The sequence below is a fragment of the Lissotriton vulgaris genome, chromosome 7 (genome assembly GCF_964263255.1).
Source record: "Lissotriton vulgaris chromosome 7, aLisVul1.2, whole genome shotgun sequence".
Classification (NCBI taxonomy): domain Eukaryota; kingdom Metazoa; phylum Chordata; class Amphibia; order Caudata; family Salamandridae; genus Lissotriton; species Lissotriton vulgaris.
In genome coordinates this window covers 1,408,355,654-1,408,382,748 of record NC_141695.1, presented here as the reverse complement: position 1 = coordinate 1,408,382,748, position 27,095 = coordinate 1,408,355,654, and the positions used below count along the sequence as shown (strand labels likewise).

At 46.7% G+C, this 27,095-nt stretch overlaps 1 protein-coding gene across 2 annotated transcripts in view; it reads left to right on the top strand.

Moving 5' to 3' along the window:
• The window catches only part of LOC147705737 (major vault protein-like), a 202,339-nt gene that overhangs the window by 152,044 nt on the left and 23,200 nt on the right, over positions 1-27,095 (top strand). For both annotated transcript variants that reach the window (XM_086932183.1, XM_086932184.1), the window contains exons 10-14: positions 581-819; positions 3,620-3,817; positions 4,111-4,255; positions 13,432-13,643; positions 19,551-19,667. In XM_086932183.1, the coding sequence (XP_086788309.1) occupies positions 581-819; positions 3,620-3,817; positions 4,111-4,255; positions 13,432-13,643; positions 19,551-19,667 (911 nt within the window). The remainder of the gene's footprint in view (positions 1-580; positions 820-3,619; positions 3,818-4,110; positions 4,256-13,431; positions 13,644-19,550; positions 19,668-27,095) is intronic.

The window sequence follows — 27,095 nt, the reverse complement described above, 5'->3', positions numbered from 1 at the left end:
AGACTTATTCCCATGGTGAATATTGCATCAGGGCCAAAAGTAAAGCCTCTGTTCAATTCGGCTGTCATATAGGAGTTTGTGTGTGGCTGTTGGATTAGAGTTGTGTGTGTTGTGTTTGTGCGGTTGTATGATGGTGGTGTTTAAGCAGATGAGTATGAAAGCAGGCACATGATGGTAGCCTAACTCTCGCACAAGAAGCATATTGTCCTGGCCTTCACGGGACCAGACTTGAAGTTGCTCTTGTGTTCGTGTGCTCATCATTGACCCAAGCGATGAGTCATGGAGAGTCCAGCAGATGAAGGTTGCCTAGGTGGGAAGACTGTTATTGGCCAAGGAGATGTCAGAGGCTAGTATGCTTAAGTCCTTATGGTGTTTAAGATGCACTATGCTGTCTGTTAATCTTGTGTCCCCTGTATGCCATGCCAACTTTGTGTAGGAGCTCTTTGGAGTTCTTAGGGTTGATGCAAAAATTGGCAAACGGTGACTGTCGAACAAAAATACAAAATGGCTTTAAATTGTTATTGAAAAGCTGCAGTATTTCTGTTTTTGACACCCTATTTCTCTTATCTACCCACGGCAGGTGAGGGCAGTCATTGGACACACCTACATGCTCACCCAGGATGAAGAGTTGTGGGAGAAGGAGCTGCCCCGCAATGTGGAAGCCCTTTTGGCCTCTTCCAAGGACCCAGTCGCAGACCGCTCTGACCGTTCAAAGGACCCAGCACATCCTGAAGATCGTGACAAGACCAGGGCTGTCTGTTACCGCGTGCCACATAATGCTGCTGTTCAGGTGTACGACTACCGTGAGAAGAAGTCTAGGTGAGACCCGAGGGAGGGTGATTCTACAGAAAATTTGGGTTGCTAGGCTGGTTTAACATTTCACAAGAGACGCATCTGATAGGCCCCATCCGTGCCTCATGTGTCCTTTCTCCATTGGTCCCATTTATTTTTTTAAAGCAGGTGACCTCAAACCCAAAATGTATTATATAATGGAAAGCAGTAGGTATCCGATAATAATGCCTATAATGCCTATTAATAGACAACTACTGCAACAGTGAGAGCCTTCCTTGATGCTCACAAGACCAAATGATGATTCATAAGTATTTGAATTTGAATTTTGAATTTTAAAATATTTATAGAGCGCACGACTACCAAGCGGTTTTTTGGCGCTAGGGATGCAGACCCATAATCGGAGCAGGAAGTGGCCGCTAATGGGGGAAGGCTTGAGAGAAGAGTAAGGTTTTAAGGGCTTTTCGGACCTCTAGATAGTGAGGGGAAGACCTAAGGGAGAGAGGAAGAGTATTCCAGAATACAGGGGCAAGGGTGGAGAATTTCATGCCTCCCAGTTTCTTCCTCCTAAATCAAGGAACCGAGAGAAGGAATTGGGAGGAAGAACGCAGCTCTCTACAAGGGAGATGGGCCTTAAGTTCAGAATTAATAAATGCAGGGGCCGTCCCTGCCCGGGCTTGGAAGGTGATACAGCCCATCTTAAAGAGGGAACGTTCCCGAATGGGAAGCCAGTGTAAGGCTTTGAGTAACGGGGTGACGTGATGGAATTTAGGAAGGTTGTATACAAGTCGGGCCGCCTGGTTCTGAACCAGCGGAAGTCTCAGTAACTCGCAGGCAGGGATGCCAGAGTATAGAGCGTTGCCGTAGTCTATACAGGAGATGACCATGGCTAAAAGAATGATTTTGAGGGCAGGAAGGGAGAAAAAGCGAGAAGTCTTTCGAATGGTGCGAAGAGTCATAAAGCAGGAGGAAACAGAGCTAATCTGGGAGTGCAAGTTGAGATGATTATTCAATTTTATCCCTAAAGTCTTTACTGAGGAAGAGGGAACAGGAGCAGAACCTAGGGAAGAAGGCCAGAATGAGGGGTTCCAGGGACTGGAGCAACCACCTGTAAGGACCAGTTCGGTTTTATCTGGATTTAACTTCAGGTGGTTGTAACTCATCCAGTCCCTGATGAAAATCATAATGGATTGGAAATTGTGAGTGGAGTCTGGGGAAGAGGACAAATTAAAAATAAGCTGGAGGTCATCGGCGTAGTTGTACACCGTGACCTCCATTTGCTGTAATGCAAAAACAAGGGGGAAGATCTACAAATTAAACAGGGGGGACAGGGAGGAGCCTTGCGGTACCCTGCAGTGAACCTTACGGGAGGATGCAGAAAAATCGGCCAGATGGACGGCCTGGGTACGGTCCCTCAGGAAGGAGGAAAGCCAGACCAAGGCTGATCCCATGATGCCAGGCGCCTTGACACGGGTAAGCAAGATGGAATGGTCTACCGTGTCAAAGGCGGCGGATAAATCAGGAAGGACCAGAGCCTGGGGTAGCTTGGTGTCCATTCCCTCTCTGAGGTTGTCCATGACAGAAAGGACTACTGACTCAGTAGAGTGCCTAGGGCGAAAGCCTGCCTGTCACGGGGCTAACCTGCCAGTTTCCTCCACAAAGGTCACTGGCAGGACTATGTAGTCGACCGATGAAATGGGAGGGGTCGATAGCAGCTGAAAATGAAATTCAGATCGAGCAATCAGTGCAACGCCACCACCAACTTTCCCCATGGGTCGATCAGTGCGGAGAGCATATTAGGACAAGGGATGGGCTGCTAAAATAGTGGGCAGAGAATCTGGGCCAAACCAGGTCTCTGTGAGGAACAAAAGATCCGGTTTGTGAGTGTCGAGCAGAACAAATAATTCATGATAGTGTTTGACGGCCGACCTGGTATTCAGGAGGCAGACCGAGATGTCCGGGACGACACAGGAAGGGGAGAGCTGCTCCCGTGAGAAAAAGTGAGGGGAGGGCGGGGAAAGCAAGTGGGGTATAGGTAAAGGGATGGGAGGTGTCTGCCTAAGACCGAGGGTAGCAATATGGGCAATGATAGAGGATGCCAGTGGCCACGTGGAAGGAGTGTAGCTGAGCTGAAGAGTAAGTGTAAAAACCGGCATAGTGGGGTGCCCCTAGCCCCGGTCGGCCGCGGACGGGCGCAGAGGGGCTTGCCCTAGGCGCGTCCGCTGCGTGCTCGTATGGGGTGTCTCTTTTCAAGAACAAGGAGCGCAATAAGTTAATGCTACGAGTGAGTAACATTTTCCTTGAATTAATAGTTACCATGGTTAATCCTAAATTCAGCAGCACACCTTCATACCAAATGACCACATCCAGAAAGTTCAAAATGCAGATTTTGAACCTCAAGGACAGATACTCTGCCTTTCCCTAATCTTGGAACCCTTCACTGGCTGCTCATTGATGCCAGGATCTGGTTCACAGTGCGTTGTATGGCCTATAAATGCTAGGCCAACCTTGCACCCTTTTAAAGTCAGAGTAAGACCCTTCTTTACACTCCTAAAAGAAACCTATGCCCCTTTCTGCACTTCCCCTGCCTGCCATTTTGCAGTTTCTGCCTGGCCTCATCTAAACTAGGCATTTACATATTCAAGCTCAACCTCCTTCCACAACCCCCCTTCTCACCCCCAATCTTCACTTGGCAAACTTCTTTTTATTCTGCTTTGTTTGTTTCCCTTTTTTTCTGCTCTGTGTGCTGGATACGGTTGTATTTGTGTTGCCCACGTAATAAGACAAACTCACAAAAGATACGCTACCCTTTTTCTCTCCTGTGCTACAGGGTTGTGTTTGGCCCCGAACTGGTCATCTTAGGCCCCGATGAGCAATTCACTGTCATCAGCCTGTCTGGAGACAAGCCAAAACGCCCCAACGTCATCAAGTCGATCTGTCTGCTGCTGGGGCCCGATTTCTTTACTGACATCATCAACATTGAAACAGCTGACCATGCCCGGCTACAGATCCAGCTCTCTTACAATTGGTGAGAGGACCACAATTGACCACGGTTACAGCTATCTTGCTTATGCAGAGTCATAGCGGAGTTTGGTGGCAGGAAGGGTGTGCACAGTTGTGCAATGGGGGGAGGCTTTTGTGAATGAACCAAACTGTATGAGTAAAGTAGTTGGTGACATTGTGATGTCTTACTGGCGATTGAGACGGCACAGGTTACAGGGTGCTTGGTGTTTATTTTAAGAACTCGTTAATGCAGGGATATCATATATCTGATGCATTTTTGTATCCCTCTTTTATCCCCTGCTCTGTTTTCTATCACAGGCACTTTGAGGTGAATGAGAAGTCGAGTGCTGCCGATGCTATCAAGCTCTTCAGTGTACCAGACTTTGTGGGTGATGCCTGCAAAGCCATTGCATCACGTATTCGTGGCGCTGTCGCCTCTGTCCAGTTTGACGACTTCCACAAGGTTTGTGTGGGGGACAGTCCGGAGGATGCGTGTAGTAGGACGTTACCTAAGCTCTCTTCCTGAACCTGTGCGAGTTTCCTTGTTTCCAGCAGTATCGTATGTCCTTACTTTAAACCACAGATCTCAGGCTTCCACTTTCCAATAGTTAATTGTTCCAGATAGCCGCACAAAATTCTTAACACTGTTTAAATCTCCTTACAATATTACCTTAAAAAGCTATTGACATGACTCACAGAACCTTCAAACCAGAACCCTTAAGCAGCTGCCTAACCCTCCAAGTTACCTTACCACATTAGAACAACCTCTTCAGTCAAGGAGTACATCAAGCATTAGTGTACTAGTAGGGTGACTTGTCTGTGGTTAATCCTCAAGCGGTCAAATTATAATTTAAATGACTAATAGTCAATCTTTGCTCTATACTTTACTTGGGTTTCTGGCACTGCTGTGGACTGGCCATGGGGAAAATTGAGAGATATCCAGAAAGGTGGTTGTCTTGACTAGTGCCGTACCAGCTGCTATGGTCTCCAGATTAAACTCTTTGCCCTGCTCCAAAGCCGAAAACCAGGGAACCAGAATGTGCATCAACCTTCATTTACTGGACTACATCAGATGAGGTCTTGTGTTCATCCATAAAACATAGTAGGGCAAGGGCTCTACTTGCACGCACATAAAGACTACTTTTTATGTCCCAACCAGAGCCTTCATTCAACATATGTCATCTGATAACTAACCATAAAAGAAACTAAATCACTAAGGTAGGGCACTTGTGGACCAGGACCAACACTCTGGTCTTACACTAAACTAGAGATCCAAACCAAAAGAAATTCAGGAAACACTAGAAAACAGCTACTCAGATTTGTTTTCAAATGAATTCTATGGTGAAAGGATCACGTTTGAAGAATATTAAACATGGTCTTTTATTCTGCCCGATTGGCTGTGAGCTTTCTTTTCATTTCATCAACTTGTATTTCGCTTCTGTGAAGTGCTTTGAGGTAACCAAAGGGCGATGATTACCTCTTTATTTAATTTCTACTAAATATATTAAAAATACAAGTGCTCTTCTTCATTGTAAGTTACAAGTAAAGCAGAGCACCCTGTGTATAGATTAAGATCATTGCATCCCCTACTTAATAAACAGTATTTCAGAAAATGGCATTCGCCTAATCAGAAGCAATAAAGTAGATTAGCTGGACGATATGGCATGAACGTTTCTCCTTGGTTACACACTCGAAGTTGGACAGATCTCTAAAATCCAGCTCTATTGCAATCTGTGGACCTTTTTTCACTTTTCGTTAACATTTGTTTTAAACTGCAAATTTTTGTCTACACGTGACACGTTTCAGAGTTTGATTATTCTCATACTTGAATGCAGCAGCTCTCCTTACCTCAGCAGCATGTCTTGGTCTGTTTTAATGGGGGGAGGGAGTACAGAGGTCTGGCTCCCACATTAAGATAGGGTCTGTGTAGTTCTGGTTGGATCAGAGCTCCATTGAAAATCCATTTTCTGATTTCTTAATAATTTAGGTGCCCTTTGCCAAATGTTTCATGCAGCTTTCAAGTGGGTGCAAAAAAAACTGCGGGAGAGGAAAAAATTACATTACCCATTTTAAGTCCCATAGGAATCTTAGATGTCTACTACAGAAAAAAAAATTCTAAACAGGATTGCACCAAACTTGCCATGAAAGTAGAAATGTATTCATATAAGTGCCCTTGCTAGGTTTGGTTTAAATCCACTCAACCGCTTTTGAGAAATTAGTGTGCAAAATTGTTCGAGAGGGCCAGATATTCATGCAAGCTGTCAATCAAATTACAATTATGTTGGTCCTTGGATGGTCTGGAAACCCTGTTTGCGGACTGTCCATGGATCAAAATTAAAAAACATAATTGGATGTGATTGAATAAGGGATTTTTTTCCCTATCATCTATTTCAGGTCCAAGGGCCCACAGCGGTTTGATTAGTGAGCTGCAAATTGAAAATAAAATGTTGCAGTTGCAATTGCAGGAAGCAGGTACCCTGTCCTGTGTCCTGAAAATAAAAATGAAGGGCCTAGGGTGAACTTCCCTGTATGTACTGGCTCAGGTAGACAGGGCTGTAAATGGACCCCTTTGTTCTAAAATAAAAGATCTCATGTTCGAGGCATATGAGCTGCAGATTGCACACTGTGCATAGATCTCCACCTTTTGTTGGGCCCGGATGTTTGCAGTTTGTTGTTGTCCTGAAAAGTTCTTAGGAAGATAGGTGACTCCGCCTTTGGACCACATTGCGCACGGGCATCGGCTCCATCATCCCCAGATATTTTTTTTCCCGCCATCGGGCTCGGATGTGTGTCCTGCGCTCCGGTTTGGAACAACATTTTCTTCGCCGCGCAATCCTCACCCAGTTCGACGGTATTGTTTCGATCGCTCCATCGACCCGATTCTTCACCACTTCGAAGTCTTCGATTCCGGTCATCGACTAAGGCCTTCGGGCCTACCTAGGCCTTACTTCCTAGCTCATGGAAAGGACGCTATTCAAAAAGTGTCCTCAATGTGGGTCGAAGTTTTCCCACACCGACCTACATGAAGTGTGCAACCTTTGCCTTTCACCGGAGCACAAGGCCAAAGACTGTTCCGCTTGTGCCTCATTCCACTCCAAGAAGACAATCCGGCACCGACTAGCTCGTAGAACTATGGCTCGCTCGTCAGCTTCCATCCCCGACGACATCTTCGAAGAGGGCGTTGACATGCCAGAACACCAGCACGCCGAAGAGAGTACCAGCTCCTCAAATGCTGAAGACTCCGACGTCGAGGAAGTCACTCCAGCTCAACGGGTTGTAAGTAAGATCGTCGACCCCAACCCTTCCTCGACACCCTCCAAAAAGGCTTCGGGCACACCCTCACCTTCGGGCCCGGGTGCATACCGAGAGACTGCTTCCCACGCCCCGCCTTCGGGCCCGGCAAAGAAGCCTACTGAGCCTTCAGGCAGCTCGGATTTGAGCCAGCCTATCCCCGGTGCCGATCCTATACAGACACCGAAGAAAAAGCCATCTTCCTCAACCATGCCGACCATTGCTCCGACACCTAAGCACACGGCGCCGAAGACTGGCAGCGGCTCATCGATGCCGAAACCGCACTCTGAACCGACTAAAAAAAAAAAAACGCCGAAAGCTGAAGAACACGCTTCGGAACCGAAAAAACACCCAGAAACGAAGAAACGGGTTCCGGTAAAGGACATTTAAAAAATGCACACTTCTAAACCAAAAGATCCAAAACCAGCTACCGACTCGGTGCCGAAAAAATCCTACAGAGCCAAAATCCTCGACGCCGAAGGATTTGCCATATTCACAGGAACTTTTCACACCTGATCCTAACCCAAAAACTCTTGTAAAGGATCCTAAGACTGGTCACTTGACTCTCAGCTCCAAGAAGAGACCACTTGAGGCGCCAGCACCTCCTCCTCCTCCTCCTCCTCCAAAGAAGAGACATTGCAAACTCTCCGTCAAGGGTCCCTTTTCCATCACCTCCCCATATTGTTCCTCCTCCACAATTCACCTACACCATCCCCTAATCCAGACGATGATGCAGACATAGACTCTGATGACACAGGTGGGGGTGCACATGACCCAGCAGGGACCAATAGTCCCACTCAGTCACCTAATCCATGGGATGATTACAACACCCCTGATGTACCTTATGTCCCACAAGACGATATATATACTTCTAGACCTTCCCCACCATAGGACACTATAGGTTTTAACCTACTAGTCCAAAGAGCTGCCCAATATCATGGGGTGGACTTACTCTGATGCGGTGGAGGAAGATTTCCTACTAGACACTTTTGATAACACACAAAGGTCTACTGCCATTTTGCCAATGCTTAAGGGTGTCCTCAAGCACGCAACAGAGGTTTTTAAGGATCCCGTCAGGGCTAGGGTCCTTAATCCTCGCAGTGAGAAAAAATATAAAGCTGCCCCTACAGATCCAGTCTATATTAAAGGCCCAGCACAATTAGACTCTTTAGTAGTGTCTAATGCACGTAAACGTGCTAATTCTCAGACCTAAGGTGAGTCCTCACCACCAGACAAAGAATCTAAGCTACTAGACGCATCCGGCAAAAGAACAGCATCACAAGCAGCTAATATCTGGCGCATTGCCAACACCCAAGCGTTGCTGGCCATAATGCAGCATCTACCAGACAAATACAAAAATGGGGTCAATGAACTTATGCAGGAAGGTAAAAATATTACTAATACTTCCATTTGTTGTGCCCTGCAGATACCGCCTCAAGGGCAATCAATACCAGCACCCTATTACGTAGACCTGCTTGTCTACGGGTTTTAAACCTCAGTTTCAAAACTCCATCCTTAATCAGCCATTTGAGACACACAAATGTTGACGTATCTTTAGAAAAGATAAAAAAGGCACTGATACAGCAAAATCTATGGGAGCCTTGCAGCAGCAAGCTCCCATACATTCTTTTCGTCGCTCATCATACAAAGGCAACACTAGAGGCTACTCCTCAGAAAGTCCCTCCATTTCTTACAAGACCCCTAGCCAATCCACATTCACTAAGGGCTACCAGAGAGGGGGTTACAGGGGTAACAACAACAAAGGCAGAGGCAAAACCAACAACACCGCTCTGCCTCTACCCCTACCCATTGACTTTCCTCCCCTTCCCCATCCCCCCCCCCCCCCCCCCAACATTCCACTCCTGTGGGGGGGAAGACTGCAACAATTCCTTCCTGCCTGGACCAACATCACATCAGACAGGTGGGTGCGACAAATTATTCAGTCCGGTTACTGTCTAGAACTAACATCTACCCCCCACCCCCCCCCCCCCCCCCCAAACATACCACCCAAACAGCTTCCAATGTCACAAGAACATCTATCACTGTTAAAGCAAGAAGTAGTATCTCTGCTACAAAAGTGTGCAATAGAACCAGTTCCTCTGCACCAACTAAACAAGGGGGTTTACTCTATATTTTTTAATCCCAAAAAAGGATGGCTCTCTAAGGCCTATTCTAGACCTCAGACCGCTAAACATATACATACAATCAGACCATTTTCATATGGTCACACTCCAACAAGTCCTTCCGCTCCTGTCACAAAACTACTTCCTTGCTACTTTAGATCTCAAGGACGCATACTTCCACACTCCCTTTCACAAGGCTCACAGGAAGTATCTCAGATTTGTGATAGACGGGCAACACTATCAATTCAAAGTACTCCCATTTGGAGTCACAACAGCACCAAGAATATTCACCAAGTGCTTAGCAGTAGTGGCAGCGCATTTACGAAGACCGCACATCCATGTCTTCCCGTACCTCGACGACTGGCTCATAAAAGCCAGCTCATACAACCGATGCGTGGAACACTCATGCCACGATACAGCTGCTCCACAAATTGGGGTTTATAATAAACCACGCCAAGTCCCATCTACAACCATCCAAAGTACAACAGTACCTCGGTGCCGCAATAAACACCTCAACAGGGCTAGCTTATCTCACTCCAGCAAGGATAGCCAGAATGCAAACTCTTCTAACAAAGTTTCAGCTACAACACTCCCTTCCAGCACGAATGTTCATGCAACTCATAAGGATGATGGTCTCTTGCATTTTCATAGTGCCGCATACAAGACTTCAAATGCATCCGCTACAAGAATGGTTATCACGTCAGTGGAACCAGGCTCAAGGTCAATTAACAGACCTAGTGTTGGTAGATGGTCGCTCTCTGCAGTAGTGGAACACCAAAAACCTTATCAAGGGACGACCATTCCTAGAGCCAGTTCCTCAGATAATCTTGACTGCGGATGCATCGCTCTCCGGCTGGGGAGCCCACCTACTGCAACACACCATGCGAGGCAGGCGGACACCGCAACAAAAGTTACTCGACATCAATTATCTGGAGTTACTAGCTATATTCCTAGCACTACTAGCTTTCCAAAAGCTAGTATCAAACAAAGCTGTGTTAGTCTGCACAGACAACATGACAGCCATGTATTACATACAGAAGCAGGGAGGCACACACTCCCTGCAGCTCTCTCAATTTGCACAAGACATATGGCGGTGGGCTATACCTCAAAACATATTCCTTCTAGCCCAGCATGTTCCAGGAGTACAAAATACCATAGTGGATCTGTTAAGTCGTCAAACACAACAGACCCACGAGTGGGAACTTCATATACAAGTTCTTCAGCCATTCTTTCAGATGTGGGGACAACCTCACATAGACCTATTTGCCACCCACGAAAACGCCAAATGCCCAAGCTTCGCCGCCAGATATCCACACCCACTGTCCAAAGGCAATGCGATATGGATGAACTGGTCAAACAGATTTGCGTACGCTTTTCCACCTGTACCACTCATGCCACTAGTAGTACGCAAACTACAGCAGCATTCTCTCACCCTAGTTGCTCCAACGTTGGCCAGACAGCCGTGGTACACCACACTGCTACAACTGTCTGTAGTACCGCACCAAAAATTGCACCTGTCTCCACACCTTTTAACACAGAATCATGGAGAGATGAGACACCCGTACCCAGCTCAGCTCAATCTTGCGATCTGGCTCCTGAAATCCTAGAATTTGGATATCTGACTCTTCCCCCAGACTGCATGAATGTCATAAAAGAAGCTAGATGTCCAACCACTAGGGCATGTTATGCAGCCAAGTGGAAACTATTTGTAATATATTGTCACAACAACAATATTGATTCTCTAGATGTGTCTATTCAACACATCATAGGATACTTACTGCATCTCCAAAGATGTAACTTAGCCTATACCTCTATTAGACTACATCTTCCTGCAATAGCAGCATATCTGCAAAACAGACACCATCTATCTCTATTCAGAGTGCCTGCCATTAAAGCCTTTATGGAAGGCCTTAAAAGAATAATTCCCCCCAGAGTACCACCTTCACCTGTGTGGAATTTAAATGTTGTTCTCACACGGTTAATGGGACCTCCCTTTGAACCTTTACACAAATGTGAACTACAGTTTTTAATGTGGAAGGTTGCGTTCCTAGTAGCTATTACTTCTCTGCGGAGAGTTAGTGAATTACAAGCACTAACTATTCAAGAACCCTTCTTGCAAATGCATCACAATAAGTTAGTTCTGCATACTAATCCAAAATTCTTGCCCAAGTCATTTCTCCCTTCCATCTCGATCAATCTGTGGAACTGCCCGTTTTCTTCTCGCAGCCACAGACAGTAGCAGAAAGAGCTCTTCATACCCTAGATGTTAAAAGAGCATTGTTATACTACATAGAGAGTACACAACCCTTTCGTAAGACAAAACAACTTTTTGTGTCTTTCTCACCACCACACAAAGGTAGTCCCATTTCAAAATCTGGGATAGCTAGATGGATTGTGAAATGCATACAGATTTGTTACCACAAAGCTAACCGTACCTTATCTGTTTCTCCTAAGGCCCACTCTACAAGAAAAATAGGGGCTTCAATGGCATTTTTAGGGAACATTCCCCTAGATGACATCTGCAAAGCAGCTACATGGTCTACACCGCACACATTCACAAAACACTATTGTGTAGATGTGCAAACCAAACAACAAGCTAATGTGGGCCAGGCTGTTCTCAAAACATTATTCCAAACTACTGCAACAGATAGGGGTGGTCGCCGCTAGGAGTGGGTCCTGATATACAATCTATGCACAGTGTGCAATCTGCAGCTCATATGCCTTGAACGGGAAATGCTACTTACCAGTATGCATCTGTTCTTGGCATGTAGAGCTGCAGAGTTGCACACGCCCACCCGCCTCCCCGGCTATCCTGTTCCAGTATTATCTTAATTAGATACAAATTATATGGGCATCCTTCCTTTTCTTGCAAAGCTCCATCATTTCCCTATGGCGAAAAACAATCTGGGGATGGAGCCGATGCCCATGCGCAATGTGGTCCAAAGGAGGAGTCTCAGATCTTGTGACATCCAAAGAACTTTTCAGGACAACAAACTGCAAACATCCGGGCCCAACACTAGGTGGCGATCTATGCACAGTGTGCAACTCTGCAGATGCATACTGGTAAGTAGCATTTTCCTTTTGTTGTAGGGATAATGGACTCTGAGGCTGGGTTTGTGGCCCCTGAGGCCTGCGAACAGAAGGAAGGGGTCTTGGACTCTTGTTGGCTCTCCCATGGGGTTTATTACACTGGTACCAAGACTCCTATCCCCACAGTGTGTGCAGTGTAGGTGCCTGAACCTGCAAGCCCGACAGCAGGGTCTGCAAACCATTAAAGATGGGGAAAATAGTAGGCCCTATGGCTAGCCTCACTGTGCCACAGACCAGACTGTGTGCAGTGGGAGTTGGTGGCAGGAAACAGTTGAATGTGATATGACAGAAAAAAACTGACATTTATTGAAAAAAACAAGTTATGATTATGGTACAATACATCTTCATTATGTATATCAAAAAGTAACAACACCTAAAAGCACAACATCATTTAATAACATTCAGTCAAACCAATAAACAATACTTTATTAATGTTATTGATCGTGTTAATGTTAATGCAATATCTAATCTGACTTCAGACCTGTATGATCATTGTTAACATTTGTAATTGACCCCGTTATGTCTAGGGTGAGATGATGAACATTGCATTTGGTGTGCAACTTATGGTTTTGCCAGCTGTTGTGCAAGTTATGGATTACTGAACTAACCATAACTTCAGTGTTTTTCAGTTTTGTTTCATAACAATAGCTTAACGTTATCTGTTTTTACACAACTTGGACACCCTAAGTGGGAGAATACACAAGGAGGATTTTGATCTTTCTTACCCCCATTTCGAGAGTCTCTTAGAAGGTAAACCATGTTAATCTTGTCCGTCTTCCCCACTCCCTTCGTAGGGGCCATTAAGGATAGTCCCTCAGTTTCCACATTTCTAAGAGGTATCGAAGCAGCAGCTGTAGGATAGTTTTCTTATATATCTCCACTTACCCCATAAATGATCGAAAGCCGTACGCCAGAAACAATTCCAGACTAGTCTACACTTCTTGGCAGTGAGGGGTGTAACTTTTGTGCTCACGTTTTATCCTCTGCCCCTTGTAGGGCTAGCTGTGAGATGTGCCCCAGTGCTAAGGCAGGATGATTCTGAATATCTGCTACTTATTACAGCACTACTTCTAATTGAGGCTGATTCTGTCCTCCTCAGTTGCAGTCTTTGATTCCTCCACCTTTTTGCCTACAGAACTCAAGCCGCATCATCCGCTCAGCAGTCTTTGGCTTTGATGACAACATGAAAGTGCGCGACCTCTTTAAGTTCCCCCAGAACAACCTGAACATCACAAGTGTGGACATCCAGTCCGTGGAACCAGTGGACCAGCGTACTCGGGATTCACTGCAGAAGAGCGTGCAGCTGGCTATTGAGATTACCACTAATTCACAGGAGGCTACGGCCAGGTAGGGGGAAGATAAGAGTGCATAATGATACACAGGGGATGCATAGTCACTGGAGGACCCCAGCATAGCGGGACATCCTAGAGTATTGGGGAGAAGTGCAGGTAGGAAGTAAGTACTAACACACAAGGGATAAGCCGCAAAACAGTATGGAGCTGGCCATCTCTAGTACCTCTAATTTCCCGAAAGCCTCAGCCAAGTACAGAGAGGATCTGGAGTATACAGAAACACACATACACACATATGACACACCATTGGGTGACAGTCATTGCGCTATACAAGTATGCCAATACATACATACATACATGTGTGTATGTGTGTGTACGCACACAGATACACATCAGTTCTGATGTGGCACATAAGGTTTGAGTAGTTGTGCATGATAATTGGGCGGCAATAGATTCTGCAACTAACAGAGGTGAATAACCCTTCTAATGAGGCTTCCGCTATGTACAGAAGAGCATGAAGGACACACAGACCACACAGGGATTCATTGGATACCTGTAGTGAGTGAATGACAATATACTGGGATGTCCCTGCAGTACTGTTTGCGTCTAGCCATCATGATGTCCAGAAACTCAGAGGGTAACTGCCAGGTACAGCAGACAACCGGTTGGGAGCTAGTCTGTTGAGAAAAAGGTACAGTTTGAGGAAACATCAGGTACTTAGGGATGTACACAGGGGTGGGTTCCAGCATATTGAGAACTTGATTCTGAAGAGCTTAGACATCAAGGCCACCACGCTCTAGTAGTAGGTGGGAATAAGACATGGGTGCCACGGTTTGCATTGACACTTCTGCTGACTCACAGAGGAGGGTGGCTGGCAATGGGTGCACCAATTTAATGTGAGAATTTTCACTCAGGAGCTTCAGACAGTGATTCAGGAGTTATGTGGTGGGGCTGCTGAATCATGCCCAGGCCAAGGAGTGGAACTAACATGGACCCAGAACCCAGTTGCTCTCTGCCACATAGACACTATATGGCAAAGTTGTGTGTTATGTATTGGCTTGAATGGACTGCCTGACGGCGATATCTGCAAGAGACACATTAGTGATAGATTCCTTACTTTAGAATATCCCCAGGCGTCCGACTGGATCCAGAATGTTTTCGTCCGTAGTACCCCTGTGCGTTCGTCGTTGGTCTCGTATTCACAGAGATGACATTGCTGGAGCTACTTAGACGCGCCCATGCGCGCTGACGTCAGTTCTTTCTTTTTCCGCGGCAGTAAGCACAGATCTGGAGAGAGCGGAACCCCTAGTCACTTTTTGACTGAGTTTTTTAGGACTTTTTGTCTCTGGTTTTTTGGATAAACTTCTACTTCAGGTGCATAGGCATGGCTGGTTTTAAGTCTTGCGCGGCCTGTCTCCGTACAATGTTGGTGATGGACCCGCACAGCGAGTGTCTCTACTGCCTGGGGCGCGACCACGACTCCGAGTCGTGTCCCCACTGTCGGGCCATGGCTCCAAAAACTTTGCGGGAGCTGTCCTGAAAGTGGCTGGAGGCCCAGGAGTCGGATCGGCGCTGTTCCAGGTCCCGGTCCCGTGGGAGGTCGAGGGACCGGCTGCGGAGCCATCACCACCATTCCAAGTCTTTGCACTCTGAGTCAGGTAAGGTGAAGCACCAAAAGTCGAAGAAGCTCCGTCGCTCTTTGCCTTCCCCTCGCCCGTCGTGCGACGTGGCTGAGGGTGCAGGTGGCGCTGCCCCCAACGGAGCCTCCGCAGTTGCCGATGGCCTACCCGCCCTTCTGGGTCCATCGACAACTCTGGCTCAGCTGCAGGAGTTCCTGTCAGCCATGGCACGTGTGTTCGGACCATCCGGCCCAGCCAGTGCGCCTTCAGGGCCCGGGGCCCGACTAGGGGTACTAGTGCTACGACATCGCCGGCCCCGACTTCGTCGACAACTCCGGTCTCGATGCCGAGAGACCCCCGTGGATCCAGGCATGGATCCCGTCCATGTCGGTTGGCCCTGAACGACCTCCACCGACATTGCCGGCGTCTGCCGCGGTCCCGGCCGATGCCGTCCCTGGCTTTCTCCCCGACGTGAAGACTGCGCTGGAAGGGTGTCGACCGAAGCAGATTCCAACGCCGATAGGGTATATCTATCCCTTTCTTCAACCACCTCCGTACGTTCCACCTGTTCGACATATAGTGGACGGGGAGGACTGGGAGGGGTCGCAGCACAATGCGAGTTAGACCCGGAATGGGATGAGGATCTGGGGGATGCAGGTGACCAGGATTATACTCCGGAACCTGGCTCACTGTCTCCTTCTACCGTAGTTACGCAGGAGGGTGGCTCCTATTCTATGGTGTTGCATAGGGCAGCTGAGGCTCTCCACCTCGAGTTCCCTACCGTGGCCGCCAGGACTAACCTCCTGACAGAGGTGCTTCGGCCGGCGTCCTCTTTTACAGAGCCGGTGCTGCCCTTTTAATTATGCACTCTCGGACGTTCTTTTGGGCACCTGCTCCAGGCCCAACACAGGGGCTCCTGTGGATAAGAACGAGGCCCGGTGCCATCGCCCAGGGACCCCGTTTTCCTCTCCCAACACCCTACCCCTGAGAGCTTGGTTGTCCAAGCCTCTGCGTCCCTTGCGCGTTCCCTTCCGCACCACCGGACAGGGAAACCAAGAATCTGGAGCAGTTTAGGGAAGAAGATTTTTTCTTCCGCCAGTTCAGGACTGCGGTCTGTGAACTCTGCATGTCTCTTGGGCTGTTACTCCCATTCTGTGTGGGATACGGTTGCGCAAGTGCTGCCTTGGTGTCCGGTGGAGGCTCAGACAGTACTCACCCAGGCAATTGCTGAGGGGAGAGACGCAGCCAAGTTCACGATCCGTTGTGGTCTTGACACTGCTGACTCGCTGGGTTGGGTGATTTCCACAACAGTGGCGCTACGCCTCCACGCCTGGCTGAGAACAACTGGCTTTTCTGGGGCTGTCCAGAACACATTGATGGACATGCCCTTTGATGGCACTCGCCTGTTAGGCGACAAGGTGGCTTGCGCTTTGGAGCGCTTTAAGGACTCGTGGTCTACGGCCAAGCCCTTGGGCCTTTCTGCCACACACACTCCTGCTTCTGCGTTTTCGTGGTCAACGAAGGAGCGCCCAAGCACGTTCGTTTCAGAGCCACAGGCCTGAGCAGTAACAGTCCACGCAGCAGCGGACGTGGGACCCACAGAGGCGAGTCACGGGGCCAGCATGCGAGTCCTGCCTGCCCACCGGCGTTACCTGCGATTCATGATATGGCAGGAGCATTTTCAGTTCACCGTGCTCCCCTTTGGCCTTACCAGGGCCCCTCGGGTGTTCACCAAAGTGATGGCAGTGGTCGCAGCTCATCTGCGCAGATCAGGGGTTTCAGTCTTCCCCTTTCTCGTAGACTGGTTGTTGAAGGTGGGCTCGCCCGGGCAGTCGTTTCCCACTTCCAGCCTACGGCTGACTTCCTGCATTTGTTGGGGTTATCCATCAACGTGCCAAAGTCGCACCTGATTCCCTCTCAGAACCTCCTCTTCATTGGAGCGGATCTGGACACGCCGCAGTTTTGGGTTTATCCTCCCGAACAGCGTGTCCGGGACATTCGGGCTATGATTCTGATTTTTCAGCCCTTGTCCTGGGTTTCGGTCAGGACGACCTTGAGGCGACTGGGCCTCATGGCCTCCTGCTTCCTGCTCACCAACCATGCCAGATGGCATATGCGGGCTCTGCAGTGGGACTTGAAGTTCCAGTGGGCGCAGCATCCGGGGAACCTGTCCGCCCACATTCAGATCTCGAAGGGCACTTCACAACAATTGCAGTGGTGGCTCACGAATCAGGATTGGGTCAGCAGCAGATCCCTCTCCCTTTCCCAGCCAGAGTACACAGTGGTGACTGATGCGTCCCTCCTGGGATGGTGTGGCCACATGGGAGAGGCAGAGATCAGAGGCCTCTGGTCTCCGGCGGAGTCCCAGCTCCATATCAACCCTCTGGAGCTCCGGGCGATCCTTTTTGCACTGAAGGTATTCCTCCCCTCTGTCAAGGGGAAGATGGTGCAGATGTTCCGACAACACCACCGCCATGTGGTATTGCAACAAACAAGGCGGGGTGGGGTTGTGGACCCTATTTCAGGAGGCTCTGCACCTCTGGACATGGCTGGAACATCAAAGCATTTCCTTGACGGTTCAAAACCTGGCAGGTTCTTTGAACGCCAGGGAGGACGAACTCAGCAGCCGGTGCCTGATTGATCACAAATGTCATCTTCACTCAGAGATGGCACAAGGTCTCTTTTAACAGTGGGGAGAGCCTTGGTTAGATCTATTCGCCACCGAAGAGAACGCGCAATGTCGTCACTTCTGCGCATTGGAATTTCCAAGACGGCACTCGCTCGGCTACGCTTTTCGTCACGAGAGGAGCTGTGGTCTATTGTATGCCTTTCCGCCTATACCACTTCTACCCAGAGTGCTGAGGAAGATCAGGCGCGACTGGGCCCAAGTCATTCTTGTGGCTCCGGACTGGGCTCGAAGAGTTTGGTATCCCGAGCTACTCAGTATGAGCAAGGATCCCCCGATCCGACTGCCTTTTCGGCAGGATCTTCTGTCGCAGCAGCAGGGGATGGTCCTCCACCCGAACCTGTTCAGCCTCCACCTACATGCGTGCAGATTGAGCAGCGACAGTTGATTCCATTTGACTTGCCTCCTGAAGTCTGCGATATCCTTCTGGCAGCTAGGCGTCCCTCCACAAAATCTGTGTACGCCTGCAGGTGGAACAAATTTGTGGCATGGTGCACAGCGAAGGCTGTGGATCCCCTTTCTGCCCCTCTTTCACAAGTTCTTTTGTTCCTTTTTTCTCTAGCCCAGCAGGGCTCTGCTCTGGGCTCTATCAAGGACTATCTTTCTGCGATTTCGGCCTTTCTCAGGCTCCCTCATCAGCCCTCTTTTTAAGTCCCCTGTTGTGAATATATTTCTCAAAGGCATTACTCACCTTTTCCCTCCCATTCCGTTTGTGATGCCGCAGTGGGACTTAAATCTGGTTCTTACTTTTCTGATGTGCGCTCCTTTTTGAGCCGCTTAATAACTTTCCTCTTCGTTTGTTAACTTTGAAGACAGCAGCTACTACTGCATTCGGACGTGGTGTCCCCCTGCAAGACATCTGCCAGGCAGCCACGTGGGCCTCATTGCACACTTTTACCAAGTCAAGTCCGGAGAGACAGCTTTTTTGGCCGTTCTGTTCTCCGTGACTTTCTGGTGTGATCTTGGTTGACAGACCCACCACCGGGGTTGGAATTGCTGAGGTATCCATTCTAAGGTAAGGAATCTATCACTAACGTGTCTTTTTCAGATGCACAAGTTACTTACTTGTGTAACGATATATGTGTAAGAGGCATTACTTAGTGATAGATTCCTTACCGTCCCACCCATCCTCCCTGTTCTGCGAACTGATTTCTAGGGTTAAGGTCATCCCTTTCAGGGCCTTAGTTTCAATGCACCAGTGATAAGTATCTTGCATGGCTCTGCGTTCCTGGCGCGGAAAGTCGTATACAGAACTGACGTCCGTGTGCGTGGGCCCGTCTTAAGTAGCTCCAGCGACTATGTCGGCAACGATGTACGCAGAGCCGTACAGCGCGCAGGGGTACTGCTGACAAAAACTTTCCGGATCCAGTCGGACGCCTGGGGATATTCGAAGGTAAGGAATCTATCACTAACTAATGTCTCTTACAGATATATCATTACACAAGTAAGTAACTTGTGCTTCAGTTGCCCAAAGGAGAACCCTTCTGAACCTTTATTGCCTCTTTAGGTGTATGATACAGTTCTATGGTCTATAGAGTTAGGAATTCAATATGCTGTTGGGGTACACCTTGCAATGCCCCCTTAATCTCTTACTGACCCCTTGTAGAAGTATCTGGCTAAGACCACCCCCTCTAGACTTTACTTCTTCCCCTGACAGGCATGAAGCTGAGCGACTTGAGCAAGAGGCTCGTGGACGCCTGGAGCGCCAGAAGATCACAGACCAGGCCGAAGCAGAGAAAGCTAGAACGGAACTCTTGGAGCTTGAGGCACTGAGGTATGTGATGTACTGCCAGGGCTAGGATGAGAAGTACTGTGGTAAGAGAGAGGTTGCATTTTATGTTGTGTTTTCATGGTTTTCTGATGCCATTTCCTGGTATGGTTCTGTGAGAGATGTCTTGTGATTTCTCAGGATTGTCAAGTGGTACTAGTAGAAGCTAAATTCTAAAGCTGCACTGTCATTACCGAGTCCACAGGATCTCGGAGTGTATGTATCACATAGAGACAGTGTATTTCAGAAAAAAAGGGGGGGTGAACAAAAAACTTAGTGACTTAAAATAGGATGGAATGTCCTCCTTCTGACAACTTTATTCAACTAGTTTTATCATACTTTATTTCTCTGGTGATGGTGGTGATTTCTTTGTTCCACTACTAGGAGTGCAACTATTATAAGAGCAGAGGCCCTGATGAATGCCAAGGGATTAAATACCCGTCAGGCAGAAACATGTTGGCCAATTTCTAGACAGATATTTGTTACTGTCTCTCTTGCACTGTTCTGGTTTTTTAATTAGGAGGCGTGTCTTGTCCGCAGAATAAAGTTGTCAGAAGGAGGACATTCCATCCTATTTTAAGTCACTAAGTTTTTTGTTGCACTGTTGTTTACTTTACCATCAAAAGATCAGTCATCATGGATGGTTTGTTTATTTTGGTGGACCAAATCCTCAAACAGCAATAAGGTGCGGTGTTTGATGTCCCAATGATCAGGGGACCAGCCTAATATGCACCTGGGTTTGGCCAAATGATAGGACTGATCATGAGTCAATTTGATGGGAACCCTTTATTAATTGCTTTGGATTAGTCAGCCATGTACGAATAACCCATGATGTGCCGGTCTCTTTTTTGCATTTAGTGTTCACCCCCCCCCCTTTTTTCTGAAATAGGCTGTCTCTATGTGATACATACACTCCGAGATCCTGTGGACTCGGTAATGACAGTGCAGCTTTAGAATTTAGCTGGTAGACCCCCTGTGTTTCGTGTGTTTATACATTGAGTAGGAGCTGGGGATAAAATCAGGTGTGGACCTTTAAACTATATATCCCTTGGACCCTCTCTCTAACTGTTTAGTTGTTGTCACTAGTAGAAGCTACCCACGGTCTGAGCTCATAGCATTGAACTTCTGGTGGTGCACTGGCTTACATGTCTGATCATATAGCTTCTATACTAATTTACATAGTAATAAATATTTCAGCATATGTACTGCCTGCCTTCAGTGATCTGTACCTCTGTCTATCATCATATATAACCAGAAGCAGCTGTTATTGAGTAAGCGATGCCTCTTAGGCTGTAGGAAAGATCATATGACACTGGGTGCAAGTCATTGGGGAACGTTGAAGGTTTTGCTTGTGATGTAAGACATGGAATTTTGCAGTTGTGTGAAATGTCAGAGGACCGCGGGTTTCCATTAGGGCTTTTAAGAGCAGTGCATTAGGGGAAGGGCTTAGGGTGCACTCACTAAAATAATTGATGGGATTTGTGGTTAGACCAAACGTGTATAAAGTACATATTAAGATCACAGGAATCCAACCAAAGTTTAAACCAGCATTTGCAAAGCCAATAGGTATTGCCTATGGGCAAGCTTTTGGCTTTTAACAATCAGGTGGCAGTGGCAAACGGGGTGAGGAGGGAGAAACAGAGGAGGGGGGGGGGAGGAGAAACCAGGATGAGAGCGTGGGTGAAGGGAAGACTAATAACCATGGTGTTATACCTTTTAGCAAAAGGTAAAAATGCCATATTACTGTGTATTAAAGGTTTGAAGGGCTGGGACAGCGTCAGTAATACAGCAAATCCTACTTCATGTGCCACTGTCCCAGTTGACTTTTATAAAGATTGTGAAAAGCCCTTTAGAAAAAGGAAGAGCTACCACGTGACTACACGCGCTTAGTGAATGCGCAAGTTCCCTTTATAATAATAAGAGAAGATGCCACATTATTACGCCTCAAAGGATGGAAGGTGTGGGATAATGTCAGTAGCACAGCAAGTCCTGCTTGTTATGCTAACTTCCACGACAACCAAAAAGACAACATTCAAATAAAAAGAAAAAAACCAGCCGCGGTAAACATAGTAAATGGTGTGATGGGAACGTTAAGGTTCCTTGTATGAATGCCAACAACTATGCGCGTTTTGAACAAAAAACAAAAATTTAAAAAACACATGGAGAGGGAATTACTGTGCCTGTTTATAAACTCAAGAGGCAATCAGATGAGCGAGTTTTAGTCGGAAAGATACATTTTTGTATAGGCAACAGGTGCCATGTGCAGCTATGTAAAGAAAGTTAGCTTCAAGTAATTCAGATGCTTGTCGAACTTAAAAAAAAAAAAAAAAAAGTTTTCCATCGGAAACACTTGGACTTAAAAATAGTGACTATCTTGTTTGCAATCTTCCTTTGACTGTTTCCTCTTTAAACTATCCTAAGTACTTGGTCATATGACACAGCAGCTTACTACCCAGACGCAGACTACCAGAGGTTGCTCCACCGCAATGTCGGAGGAGTGTCAACCCACTGTCTGCCTCAGAGCCAGCTTGAGGCATGGGAGGAGGAGTGCTATGTGCACTCCGTATGTGCGCATATGGGTTTGGCCAGCCATCTCAGGTGGACCAAAACACACATGCACACTTAGGTTTCTCCAGCCCTGGCTGTATTTAACAGCCAAACTGGAGAAACTCCACAGACTCCCTGGCCTGAGCGGAGCATATTTGCAGCCTGCTCAAGCCACTCCCTGTGCTTCTCTCACAGCATGAGAGCAGTGCGGGAATTGCACAGTGAGTCTGTCCCAGCAGCTGCTGGGACGAGGCAGCGGCCAGCACCTTAAAATAAGTTCTTTTTTTATTTTGTTTTAACACGCCCTACCCCGTGCTTCCTCCATCCGCCCCCACCACCCTTTGTTTATAGCGACGGCCACTGCAGCCTACTACCCAAGCATAGCCTGGAATTGTTCCGCCTCGTCACAGCAGGCCTGCCTCCATTCTGGAGCCCCAATAAAACATGTGAAAGAGGTGTGAACGATTCACATTATAGTGAGCTAAAAATAAAAAAACAAAGCTTGCTGATGCATACCGATTGACTAAAACCTCCTGCTGCACTCTACAACACCAAATGTAATTACAAAAGGGTTATGATTTATAAAATGTTATCTACGTCTACTAGTTTCCATATGTAAACAGAAAATGTATTAAAGGTGGGAGGGAATGTAGGGAGGTAGGAATCTGAACAAAATGTATCCTATTACCGTAAATAAAAGAATAAACAAGACACAAAATGAAAAGCCTTTAGACTCCTAATTACAGTTGCGGATTTTAATACCATCACCAGTCGGCTGCGCATGTTTAAAACATTTAGCAATGAAATGTTGTTTTAAAAGCTACAAAGCGGAGAGGCTGTAGTGTAACTGCTAAAGCGGCCGAAATTGAAGCTGATGAACTGGGTTAGAGTATCGGCGGGAGGCATAACATCCTTTGATTCTGGGCAAAAAACGTACTCTCTCTGTGCCACCCAAATGAATATGCCCATGTTTAAGATAAAGTGCTTCAATACCTTCAGGTTGTTTTAGTGCACATCTGACGGGATCGAGTTGTACAAAATAACCCCCCCCCCCCCCCAACATGTTTAAATACGAAAAATGTGGTGCCCTTTAGCAAATATACGAGATGCCATGTTACTGCGTATTAAAGGCTGAAAGGGCTGGAAAAGTGTCAATGGCACAGCGAGTCCTGCTTCACATGCAGATAACTGCCACTGGCTCAGTAGGCTTTTATAAATATTGCAGAAAACCCTTTTGGAACAGTAGGAGATAGCACAGTACTACACAGGCTTAGTGAATGCACAAGTGCCCTTTAGTAATAAAAGACAATGGCACAGTATTACTCCTCAAAGGATGGAAGGTGTGGTACAATGCTATTAGCAAGGCAAGTACTGCTTGATTGATATGCTTTAACTTCCAATAGCTCTCCTAACCATTCCAGAAAGCCTTAAACTGAACCGCTAAAGCGGTCCAACTTGAAGCTAGTAAACTGGGTTTGAGTATTGGCGAGTGGCTAAACATCCTTTAATTCTGGGCAAAACAATTAATCTCTCCATATCTAAAAAAAATAAATGTCTGTGTTTAATGTAAAGTGCTCTGATTCCTTTGTGATAAGGCTGAGCACATTTTGTTTTGTCTTACATCTGACGGATTCCTGTTGTAGGAAAGATGCATCATCCGATATGAATATAAACCTTAAACCAACTATAAAGATGAAATATTTAGTACCCTTTAATTATAAAGGATGCCACATTATTACGCCTCAAAGAATGGAAGGTGTGGGACAAGGTTAGTAGCACTGCAAGTCCTGCTTGATGTGCTACTAACTGCCACTGGCACAATAGCCTTTCATAACCATTACAGAAATCGTTTGTAATAGCGATTAAAGCAGCCGAACTCGACGCTCGTGAACCGGATTGGAGTATCGTGGGAGGATCAACATCTTTGTGATTCTGGGCAATTTACTCCCTATGCCTCCCCAAAAAAATGTGGCGTATGTAATGTAAAGCGCTCTGAAACCTTTAAGTTCAGGCTGAGTGTGTTTTGCTATAGCACACATCAAAAAAGATCGTGTTGTTGGAATGATGCATCATCCAATGTACTTAACAGCCCCCCAACATGTTTAAATATAAAAAATGCGGTGACCTTTAGCAAAAAAAGAGGGGGATACTATATTACTGCGTATAAAAGGCTGGAAGGACAGGGGCTGTATGAACAGCACGGCAAGTCCTGCTTCACATGCAGCTAACTGCCACTGTTCCAGTAGCCTTTCATAACCTTTATGGAAAAACATTTAGCAAAAGAAGATGCCATTTTGCTGCATATGAATGGGTGGAAGGGCTCGGAAAGTGTCAGTAGCACATTAAGTTCTACTTCACGTGCAGGTAACTACCATTGACCAGTAGCCTTCTATAACCATTGCAGAAAGTCAGTTAGCAAAAGGAGGCGATACCAAGATATTGCATCTGAAAGTCTGGGACAGTGTCAGAGGCACGGCAACTCCTGCTTAACGTGCAACTAGCACTGGCCCAGTAGCCTTTTAGAACCATCACGGAAAATCGGGGAGTTCATACATAAAGCGTAGCTCAACATCCTATCATTCTGGGTAAATCACTTAATATCCCTGTGCCTACCAAATGAGCGTGCCCGTGTTTAATGTAAAGCGCATGAATACCTTCAGGTTGAGGCTGAGTGCGTTTTGTTTTAGCCCAGTTCTCTGTACCTGATGGCAGAGATATTTACACATACGTTTAAGGTGCATCTCCCGGAGCGTTGGTATGAAGCCTCGTGTATAGAAGCCTGGTCCGCAGCCAGAAGCAACAAACCTCCAATACTATGAGAACTAGAGCTAGATGCCCTTCAGCCTCCTTAAAAAGCACAATCGAAACCTGAGTGCCAAAGACTGATATGAGTTTTCCTGCAGTGCTGAGAAAAGAAGACAGTGCCGAGCAGGGTGCCGTTTGGGGCCTGGGTGGGACACAAGCTGAGCTGACCGGGATATGCGGCTGCTATAACTTAACCCCTACAACCTGTGATGCCTCGCAGAGAAAACACTTATAAGGGGAAACAAAATGGTCCGACGTGCCAGCTACAATCCTAAACCCTCACGAGCCGAGACACACAAAAACCAACTAAGCGCATTTTAGTCGGAAAGCTAAACATGAACCGAGGCAAATGAAAACCAGAAAATCATGTTTTTGTTGGCAGGGCAATAAACACAAGCTGAGACCAAACAAAACCAGACAAGTGTGTTATAGTCCAAAAGGCAAAAATAACTACAAACCAAAAACACGAACAGAGGCAAACAAAAATAATAGTACACACAAAATAATATAAATTACCAAAAGAGTAAGACTACATGTAACAGGGGCAGGCTCCATGGGAGGGATCAAAACACCAAAAGGAAGGACTAAATAAAAACCAGTTCACCAAATAAAAGTGCGCATTTATGAAGGGCATTAACAGGAGTGAATGAAAAGTAATGGGCATGCTCGAAGCCCACAGAGTAGCTACAGCATGTCTCGAAGAGACAGTGTATACGCTGTCTAGGTGAGAGCTAAAACCTTTAGTAAGGACTGTCCAATGGAGTTTAACAGCCACCTCCAAATGGTACAGTAGAATAGACCAAGTGTTAACACAAACCCTTGATCATGTAGCGGCAATACCCACCAGCAACTCACAAAAGAGAATCAACAAGATATGTCTAAATCTGACTTGTGCTGTTCCAAGACAATTGCAAACACCAAGATGAGAGAGTAATAGGATTTACACGGGCTCAGCTGACTAGTTAAGGCATTGAAAGGGAGGTAGCCACAAATCTAATGCTCGTAAAGATAGCAAAATACCAGTCAAAACCAAGAAAATGCACTGAACTGATTTGAAGAGAAGGGTGTGTGTATACCAACTGGCCTCAGAGCAGTATGTGATTATTAGACAAGCTGTCGCAGGTGCTGTGACTGATTTACAGTACCAGCGCAAAACACCGTTGCAGAAAAACCCATGTGAAGACACTTTTAATTAGATAGCAAAGCTGTGAAAAGGAAAACAGACCTCCATATTAGACAGCTAGAATGTATTGTACAAAAACATAGTAGAAACTGCCAGAGGATTATCTGAACAATATTGCAAAAATACTACAAAAAATCCAAGCAAATCAGACATGGAAAGAATCCTCACTGCAGCTGGGCTTGGGATACTAAGTATTCGAAAAGCCAGCTGGCACAAGCAAAGTAAAGCGGTATTGATTAACAACTTAGTTGACAGGCAATACAGAAAACAGCTGAACAACTATAGGACTATGCAGTAACTTTTGAAGGAATTAGCTAGTATTCCAGTGTTAATGCATAAACATAGGGAAATTGACTAGCAAGAGATCAGTTCTAAGTCTGATCTTAAGTAATCCAGTGATAGCCCAACAACTGCCTCTGCTCACTATTGAGATCACTACCTCCTCATAAGGTCTAAGTACATACAGACTGCGACTTAGCACACAGAGGAAACATGAGATAATGGGAAAAGGCAGGAATAAAAAATATCCTGCAAGAGTTAGCTAAATAAACTGGGAGTGTAGGGTGCTGGAAGAGACTCATGAGGGGGAATGAAGACTAGTCAACCATGGTATTTGGCAACCCCTGCATCCCCCCGTGTGCTGCAAATAATATCCCCCGTCCTCTTCCTGACAACTTCTGGCCCCCGGATTTTTCTAACACTGTGAAGCCAATAAAAAATGCTCGTAATCTGGGTATTATGTTTGACTGCAAGCTTTCCCTGGAAGCCCAGGTTACAAAAACTACAGCCACCTGTTTCGCTATCATTAGGTCCCTCCGCAAAGTTTTTCCTCTTCTACCTTATCAAGCTCGTGCCACAGTGGCGAGGTGCACAATTCTTAGTAGGCTTGGCTACTGTAA